Source organism: Scomber japonicus, chromosome 11 (assembly GCF_027409825.1).
Source record: "Scomber japonicus isolate fScoJap1 chromosome 11, fScoJap1.pri, whole genome shotgun sequence".
NCBI classification, from domain to species: Eukaryota; Metazoa; Chordata; class Actinopteri; order Scombriformes; family Scombridae; genus Scomber; species Scomber japonicus.
The window spans coordinates 24,557,775-24,567,361 of NC_070588.1; the positions used below are offsets into that span (position 1 = coordinate 24,557,775).

The 9,587-nt window shown below is 38.1% G+C and overlaps 1 protein-coding gene across 1 annotated transcript; it reads left to right on the forward strand.

Annotated features, from left to right (window-relative positions):
• The first annotated feature begins 354 nt into the window (after positions 1 to 354).
• Positions 355 to 7,719, forward strand: dnajb11 (DnaJ heat shock protein family (Hsp40) member B11). Its single transcript, XM_053328604.1, has 10 exons — positions 355 to 579; positions 785 to 941; positions 2,517 to 2,614; positions 3,097 to 3,229; positions 3,342 to 3,484; positions 3,801 to 3,883; positions 3,967 to 4,024; positions 4,157 to 4,268; positions 4,456 to 4,615; positions 6,431 to 7,719. The coding sequence occupies exons 1-10, from the start codon at positions 506 to 508 to the stop codon at positions 6,493 to 6,495; spliced, it is 1,083 nt and encodes a 360-aa protein (XP_053184579.1). The 5' UTR covers positions 355 to 505; the 3' UTR covers positions 6,496 to 7,719.
• Positions 7,720 to 9,587: the final 1,868 nt, after the last annotated feature.

Here is a 9,587-nt window from a genome sequence, read left to right on the forward strand (position 1 = left end):
TTGACAAGACGCCAGCAAAAAATAAATAAATGATAAAATATCTGTAAATATTTACATATTTGGGAGACTATGTTCAAAACATTTTGCACATATGCAAATTATATCTGCGTGCACAGTACTTTTTTCACACACTACTTGGTTACACGTTCACAAACCACTTCACAAGCTCCAAATATGAATGACCCTTTGATTTGATTGTATAGGCAGGGGTCTCCTTTATTTTCAAAGTTGGGAGATTTGACTCAGCCACTAAACATAAACACGCTCTTTCTGCTGAGTTACTTTAAAATATAAATGTCAAATTCTTTCAGCAAACTATCATTCATAGATAGGATGTATTTCTTTAATAGCAGGCGGGGTTTTGTCATGAGGGGCGGATCTGCCGACATCCAGTGGGAGGGATTTGTCTGACAGGAGGAAGAAGGCTTCTGACTGGCAGCAGGATCCAACCTCCAGAAAGCCGGCTCTTCTTTTTCAGGCCTTCTTTAAGAAATACTGAGGATATATGGCCGCCAAAGGGATGAATCTCTGCAGTGTGTGCTGCCTGCTTCTTTATCTGATCGCGGCAGTGTTTGCGGGGTAAGTTTATAGCTTCAACACACACACACACACACGCAGCGGCTAAACAGCATCGGCCAGCTGGTACACATGTTCCTCTGTGATTGGTCCAGATCCTCTCTCCATGTGTGAAGCGGACACATGCCCTCATATTGAACAGATTGCTTTTTACCATGTGTGTGTTTCTCTGTGTGGTCAGTAACGTAGCGTGTTATCTCTGTTGAAGGAGAGATTTCTACAGCATCCTGGGGGTGAGCAAGAGTGCATCCATCAGGGACATCAAGAAGGCCTACAGAAAGCTGGCTCTGCAGCTGCACCCCGACAGAAACCAGGACGACCCCAAAGCTCAAGACAAATTTGCAGACTTGGGTGCTGCTTATGAGGTGGGTGAAGCTGCTGTTGTGTGGTTACTGCTTGTTCTCATTCAGTTTTTTTGACGTAACTGCCTGGTTTAGTATAGAAGAGTGTGAGGAAGAGCCTGAAGCATACTAAAGTCTTTGTGCGCTAGCTATTCACTTCTTGTTGATGGAAACGACACGGCTTCCGTGATTGGTCAACTAGACTGTGTGGCTGTATCTGATTGGTTGTTAGGCAGCATGTTTGGCAGCCACGAAGATCAGACGTGGATTGCTGTGTGAGAGGGAGGGCTCAGACCTGCAGGTGTTTCCTGATAGAAGATAACTACACTGAATTAGCAGCTATAGCCTATAGATATAGATATGTATATATGTTGAATATCTTATTGAACTTCTTGGTTTTACATGAAGGAGGTCACACAGTATTATCCTCTAATCTAAAGTCTGTAAAAACTATGAATGAATGTTTTTGGTTTTAAAAAGAATCTTCATATGAACTGTAACTGTCACTAGCTCAGTTTATTTTTTTATAGCTTTTCTTCTGCAAACTGTAAGATTTTGATATTATGTGATCATTTTGTGGAAAAGGAAATTGTAACTGTTTTTGCTGTTTTCTTTGTGTTTACACATCACAATCAATCAATCAATCAATCAATCTTTATTTGTATAGCGCCAAATCACAACAAAGTTATCTCAAGGCACTTAACACATAGAGCAGGTTCTAAACCGAACTCTTCAGGTTTTAACTTTAAAGAGACCCAACATTCCCACATGAGCAACAGTGGCGAGAAAAAACTCCCTTTTAACAGGAAGAAACCTCAGAACCAGACTCAGACATCACACTTATGAGCACATTACTCCAGTTCTAAAGTCTTTACACTGGCTCCCAGTCAGTTCTAAAGTCTTTACACTGGCTCCCAGTCAGTTCTAAAGTCTTTACACTGGCTCCCAGTCAGTTCTAAAGTCTTTACACTGGCTCCCAGTCAGTTCTAAAGTCTTTACACTGGCTCCCAGTCAGTTCTAAAGTCTTTACACTGACTCCCAGTCAGTTCTAAAGTCTTTACACTGGCTCCCAGTCAGTTCTAAAGTCTTTACACTGGCTCCCAGTCAGTTCTAAAGTCTTTACACTGGCTCCCAGTCAGTTCTAATGTCTTTACACTGGCTCCCAGTCAGTTCTAAAGTCTTTACACTGGCTCCCAGTCAGCTATAGAATAGATTTTAAAGTTCTGCTACTGGTCTACAAATCACTGAATGGTTTAGGTCCAGAATACATAAATGACATGTTAGTAGAATATAAACCCAGTAATAATTGTATGTTTTAAATGTTTCTCAAATTACATGTTTTTCTGTTTTATGTAAAGCACATTGAGTTACCATTGTGTATGAAATGTGCTATATAAATAAAACTGCCTTGCCTTGGCTTGCTTAGAAATGATAGTGATCAGTCATGTGAATATGAGGCTGTGTTTTATATATTGGTATATTGCCGATTGCATTTTATTGAAAATGTGTTTTAACGTATTGGTTCCACTGCTGTAAGAAATGCAGGTAAAAACAATGCAGAATTTGGCTGTTCAGTGACTGACAGGTTTTTATTTGTAGGTTCTCTCAGATGAGGAGAAAAGAAAACAGTATGACGCATATGGAGAAGATGGACTCAAAGAGGGTCATCACAGCTCACACAACGATATCTTCTCCAGGTTTGTTACATTAGCTCAAATGATAAAGGATCTGAGAATAATGGGATTTAAACTGCACAAGAGCAATTATAATGTAAAGGATTAGTTTACCAATATTTAGAAACTTATTTTATCCATGCAGTTTTGATTTTATGTGCTCAGGCCATTTTTAGATATCCATCTCTGTGATTTCTCCCACTATAGCAGTTCAATGGACATGATAACTGATTGAAAACTGACATTTAGAAAATATAGCATTCATGTTTGTTTCCAGAAAGGATTTCTACAAGTAATTTGTGATTTTAGGATATTTTTACAGACATGCTCCAAAAAATGTGCTTGTGAAATCTATTGGCAATGAAATGTTGCTGTTATAATGTTGCTAAATATAAAAGGCCTAATTTAATGGAATCAAGTCACAGCAGATTGTTTGTTATATCTATAACTACTGCTGAGGCTGCTAATACAACCATAACTACTCTCACTCTGTCCTTACTCTGTAGCTTCTTTGGCGACTTTGGTTTCATGTTTGGAGGCAACCGACAGCAACAAGACAGGAACATCCCCAGAGGAAATGATATTATACTAGACTTGGAGGTCACACTTGAAGAAGTGTATTCTGGGAACTTTGTGGAGGTGAAAAGATTTCTCTCAATTAATAAACTGCATTCATTTATGTTTTACCACAAATTCTATGTAATGAAATGGTGCTTCCTACTAAACCTGCTGATCCTGTTGTGTTGCACAGGTTGTACGTAACAAGCCTATAGCCAAAGAAGCCCCTGGTAAGAGGAAGTGTAACTGCAGACAGGAAATGAGGACAACGCAGCTTGGACCTGGCCGTTTCCAGATGACCCAAGAGATGGTGTGTGATGAATGTCCCAATGTCAAGTAAGTCACTGAGAATCCCAATGTTACCATTTATTAAATGTAGTATTTTTCTTGGTGTTGTATAAAAAACTTAACATCAGAAATGTTTGACTGTCACATCTTGAATCTGGATATGTTCGATCATTTGCTGAAGGTCTTTGGATATGTATCTTTTAACATTTTTGTAGGTTTTAAAATGTTTTTTCATAGTTCTTGATTCAAGTGTAGTAATTTAGGATCACATGTTTGTATCAGAGCTGTAATAACCTTTCAGAGTGAAGTTGCACAAACATCATTTCACAGCACGTTTTGTTCTGTGATGTGCTCTTAAACACAGGCTTGTAAATGAAGAGAGGACCTTGGAAGTGGAAATTGAACAGGGAGTCAGAGATGAGATGGAATATCCTTTCATTGGAGAAGGTGAGCTTACATAAAGTTTAATATAGAAGATTTTTGTTTGCTGTTTATTTCCTGTGCTTAATGTCTTGTCTCTGTGACTACAGGGGAACCTCACATCGATGGCGAGCCTGGAGATCTGCGTTTCCGCATCAAAGTGTTAAAGTAGGAATGAGCTTTATTTACTATGAACCTTCTGCTCTGTGTGTTTCTGTCATTTGCAACAAAACGTTCATATAACCAAATGTAAGATTAGTCACATACAGTAACGTTATATATGGATTCTTTTCTTTTTAGACACCCTGTGTTTGAACGCAGAGGAGATGACCTGTACACCAACGTCACCATCTCCCTGGTGGAGGCACTGGTCGGCTTTGAGATGGATATAACACATTTGGATGGACACAAGGTTCTTTACATACATTTTAACACATCTGACATAATATGGAGCATTTTTTTCAAATCCGCTTTGGACTGTTTCAGAAATCAGACTTCAAAGACTGTCGAGTTTCATATTATTAAGAAAAGATGGATTTTGTGATTGAATGTGGCAGTTGAGGTTAAATTGACAGGTTGCGTTTGTCTTTGCCTGACAGGTCCATATAGTGAGAGACAAGATCACTAAGCCTGGTGCTCGGATGTGGAAGAAAGGAGAGGGACTGCCAAACTTTGACAACATCAATATCCGTGGCTCCCTCATCATCACCTTCGACGTGGAGTTTCCCCAGACACAGCTGGATGATCAGCAGAAAGATGGTGAGAATGGGGGATGGTGATGAAATGGGTTCTGACAGGATCTGTATTCACAATTTACCTTTTTAAAAGAGGAACTTCATGGATAGTATTTTTAGTGTCTGCTGCTAGAGATTCTGGGACTCACTTACATTTTCCACATGATACACGTGGTTCTCAGCAGAATAGACGATCTGTTGATAGTCATATTGATATCATACCAGCAAGTTTCACTATAGTTTCACTGTCTATATCTGTAAAATATGTCACGGATATCCACTGTCACCACTGCTGGTCAGCTTGTAAGGTGCACACAAGGTCAGGAAGTCAATGTCACACAAAGCTTCTTTTCTGGATCGCTTTCTGTGATATTAGTTCAAACCAGGACTCATGCCTATTTTAGTTTTCCTGCTTCCAGATGGAGATTTGGTGCTGTGTTATTTTCCTTATTTATGGTCAGTTTCCCTCCTGACAGTTAGTTTGAAAGTTTGCCAGAGTGGGTCTAAATCTAAAAACGTATAATGAAAAAGAAATGATTTGAAACATTCTGTTACTGATAGTCATTATCAAAGTCAGACTCTGTGTAGAAAGACAGGGCTGGCAGCAGCAGCAGCAGCAGTAGTGTTATCTGTGTGAACACCACAGGCGAGGCACAGCTGTGTGGTCCAGGCCTAACACCTGACCCTGTTTCCATGTTGTCAGTTAGGCCTTGGGGACAACACATGTTATTAAAGAGTGCCTTTGTTACATGCTGGAGGTGTGGAGTCATGGTCATTTAATAGGCAGGAAGAGTCTGCTGCATTCATCTCTTGAGAGTCCACCAAATTTACACAAGTGCAATGCACCCCATTACAAGATATTTTGCAGAAGTTCATCTTTTAAAATGATGAATGTGTCATTTAAATAACACGCTGTTGCAGTATGTGTAGTGCTGCCAAATGGATTTTTAAAAGGCATAACATAAAGCGTCTGGTGTTGGGATGCAACGTGCTGCCAGAACAGCTTCAATGAGCCGTGGCATTGATTCTACAAGCATCTGAACTCTACTGGAGGGATGAACACCATTCTTCCAAAAGATATTCCCTCATTTGGGATTTTCATGATAGCAGTGGAGAGGGCTGTCTAACATGTGGGTTCAAAATGTCCCATAGGTGTTTAACTGTCCAAAACTGAGCCTGTCTCAGCATTTTTATACATTCAACAGAGCATGATTAGATGAATATTGCTTAATTGTATCATAAAGTGCACCTGTATGGAAGCATGTCTCCACTCATTTATCCAGTTTTTTCTTTTAATTTGTCACTTGTCTGTAGGTTGTTTTTAGGTCAGTTAATCTGCTTTTTCCTTAATAATTACTAATATTCTAAAGAGAAACAAACTTCCAGCCTCTTCGGTGTGTTTTGCAACTTTTATCATTATAAATTGAACCCTAATGTTTTTTTATTTATTTGCAATATGGCACCATAGATTCTAGGAACATTTGATGGGCAATTGTTTTTTCACTGACTAAATAATACATCATTATTTTATTTATTAAGGTATCAATTATAAATAAAAGTTACATTAATTACAATATAGCCAATAAACTACAAATAAAACTAGAAAATATAAGTTTTCATGTAATAACATACAACAAAATGTATCTTAATTCAGCATGAGAGCGGTCATGTGATTATTTTCCCCCCCGGTGTCGTAGACCATATGGTGCCCTTGTTGGAGAAATATTAGTGAGAAATGCTTTAGTAACCAGATTCATAGAACATTTTTCTAACCCATTTGATATTTGAAACTATATCATTTATTAATGTGTCATTAATAAATATCATTCTGTTGTTGCAGGTATTCGGGGTCTTCTGAAACAGGGCTCTGTACAGAAGGTTTACAATGGACTACAAGGATACTAACACACTAACACACAGTCTGGACTGAGTTATCTGTCTCACACACACACACACACACACACACACACACACACACACACACACACACACACTTACACTCATACACACACACATCACACACACAGAGACACCTTCAATCAAGAGAAGCGTGGTCCATAATTCTGGCCAGGGTGTATTTATTTTTTTCCCGATTGTTCTCACTCAGGATGACTTGAGTCCAATTTGTTTCTACTTCTCAATGTTCTTTATTTTACCAGCAGCAGCACAATTGCTGATGTTTCATTTGAAGGTGTTTAAATGGAAAGGATGCCTTGTTTGCCCCTACTTAAAGTTGTAATAAGGCCTTTCTTTATTAAAAAAAACAAAAGTCTTATTTGCTCCTAAATGAAGTGGTAGGTTCAAACACTGTCTGTTAATGTGACAACCACTTTACCATTCTGATAAGACACTCAGTTACAGCTCACTACACCTGCTGAAGGATGAGCTACTGACAAATTGGATATCCAAAGAACTTTTTTCCAGACCAGAAGTTTCAACCTTTTGATCCTTTTTTTTTTCTTCTTTCCTTTTTATTTTAATGAATGTAAAACAAGCAGCTTCATCTGTTGAGCAACGACATGTTTTTTTTTTTTTTTGCTCTGGTCAGATTCCTGTTCAATAATACTTTTGTAAATAGGAAAGAACAAAAACTCACCTGTTTGTTGTGTTTTCCTAATTTATGTTGGCTCTTATTTGTCTGTTTTGCATTTGACACGTTGCGACTGGACGACTGTCTGCATCGCACAGCCTCCAGGTTCACTGTGGTGAGAGTTGACCTCTTTAATTAAACAGTGACATTTTATTATTTTGGAAGAATGGCGCCACCTTTTGGTTTTCTTTAAGCACCCTTTTGACACTGTATGCACCCCGTCTCATTCTGGGGCCGGTCGTATATTACTCAAAGGGACTTTAGACTTTGAGGTTTCAGCATCCCTTGCTGGGTATTGCTCTTCCTGACTGGACGCAACTGACACCTGGACATTTTTGTTTCTCGTGGTTTAAAACATTTTCTTAAATATGCTTTTGGGATTCCCTTTCTCTGTGTTTCTACTATCGACTGTGAGGCTGCCTCCTAATTTTTATGAGTGTCATGGCCTAAAATGTGAATAATTTGGCCATTTTTACTGAGTGTGCCAGGGGACAATGTACTTTTGACTGACGTTATAAATAAAGATTTCTACAATTTGTGATGAGATGTCATACCCCAAATGCACCAGTAGATGACATCAGAGTTCTAGATAATGCACATGAGTAGTAACTCTGATCTGCAGGGAAGGATGAAGCTGCAGGGAGTGAAGCAGTGTTGTATGAGAGGCTAAAGGACTTTCTTTCTCTGGATTTGCTAATGTCGTCATGGAAAAAGGGCTGCGCCATATTTATATCTGGGGTTTCTTGCATAAAAGCATCTGAGAAGAATGTTTGGCTCTCTTACCTTTTAGAAGTAGTAATTACTCTTATTATCTGAATTTCGTGACTCCATATGTGGACAATTTGTTGGTTTTGGGGAGCAGATTTGTTTCTGATTTGACGGTCATTACCTGAGTCACGGTAATTTGCAAATTATAGGCTACGGATTTGTAAAAACATTATTTCCAATTAGGGTGCTTTAATCTTTATGTGGTGGTTGGATCAAAATGACCATGTCAAATTTTTAATGAATAGAATGTAATTTGAATTATTTGTAATCAGTGAATTTATATGTGATTTTAGCCAGTAAGAACAACAACATTAAAAGCCACTGGTGTCAGAGCTGATTTATCAGGGAAATGGATTGTTCTATCTTTTAAAGGACAAGTTCACAATTTTGCAAGCCTGTCATATAAAAGGAGTCCAGTGCCCAAATGAACATTGAAATAGTTTTTGTCAATAATCACCAGTCCAGTGTCAGTAATAATATTCTCTTCTTCACACTGATACAGGCCAATAAAAGGTCCCCAATGCACTTACAACATAAGCAATGAATTTCAAAATCCACTGTCTTCAGTCTGCTGAAAAATGTATATGTTCATCTGATGCTAATATAAAGCTTCAGCTGTCTAAATTAGTCAAATCAAGTAGATATCTATCAACATAACACCAAAGTTCCTCTTTTTGTTACTCTACTTCCACTACAGCTCAACAGGGAAACACTGTCCGAGGCAACACAAAGAGGGAATTTGATGCTAAAAAGACAGCTTGAAACAACAATCAGGTACCCAAATGGACAGTCATAGAGGTTTTCCTCACTGTAATTATTCCTCCTGTTCATACTGACTATTAAAAGATCCCTTTAAATGTGCTGATGGGGGCCAAAATCCACACTGTCATTTATATATATATATATATATATATATATATATATATATAAGAGAGAGAGAGAGAGAAAATTTAAATCCATTTTTGCACTAAAGGAGGACTGTGGGTCGTGGTCCTCATTACTTACATTGTTAGTGCATTATAAAGGGATCCTTTAATGGCCATGGTAAGAAGCTTGATTAAAGATGTATGCCTATGTATGGACCAATTAGATTTTTAGATCTTGATCTTGATTACATGCACAGGAACAAACATTTAACAACCATTGTGCATTGTGTCAGTGACGGTCTGCACAAGTGTAGAGGTATGTGTGTGTGTGTGTGTGTGTGTGTGTGCGTGCGTGTGCGTGTAAGAGAGAGAGAGAGAGTAGGGCAACTCTTGACATGTGCTGACTAGGGCTGAACAATAATATATCATAATTATCTAGACATGAACGTGCAAAATATAAATATTGCAAAAAGCAACGATGTGGACGATATCAAATGTCCTCACTAATCTATTTTATTTATTTCAAATGTATTTATTTTAATGCAGACTTCATTTTCCCTGTTGTTACATTTAAAATATTATTAAAGCATTGTTGCAAAGTAGAGGTTGCAGAAATTTAAGACTTAAGACAGTTATCAGTCTGTTGTGATTAATAAACTATTTTGCTGAGTAACTGCACTGTAATGTCCATTTGTTTTTATGCTGTAATTTAAGAATACTTAATTGTCTCTGTTGCTGCACTATAAATTTCAAACAAGTGTGAAATCATAGTC

Excerpts from the sequence above, each read along its gene's own strand:
- dnajb11 (XM_053328604.1), top strand. The coding sequence starts at position 506 with ATGGCCGCCAAAGGGATGAATCTCTGCAGTGTGTGCTGCCTGCTTCTT. Across the intron at positions 3,230-3,341 it reads ATTCTGGGAACTTTGTGGAG|GTTGTACGTAACAAGCCTAT; the intron begins GTGAAAAGATTT and ends TGTGTTGCACAG. Across the intron at positions 3,884-3,966 it reads ATATCCTTTCATTGGAGAAG|GGGAACCTCACATCGATGGC; the intron begins GTGAGCTTACAT and ends CTGTGACTACAG.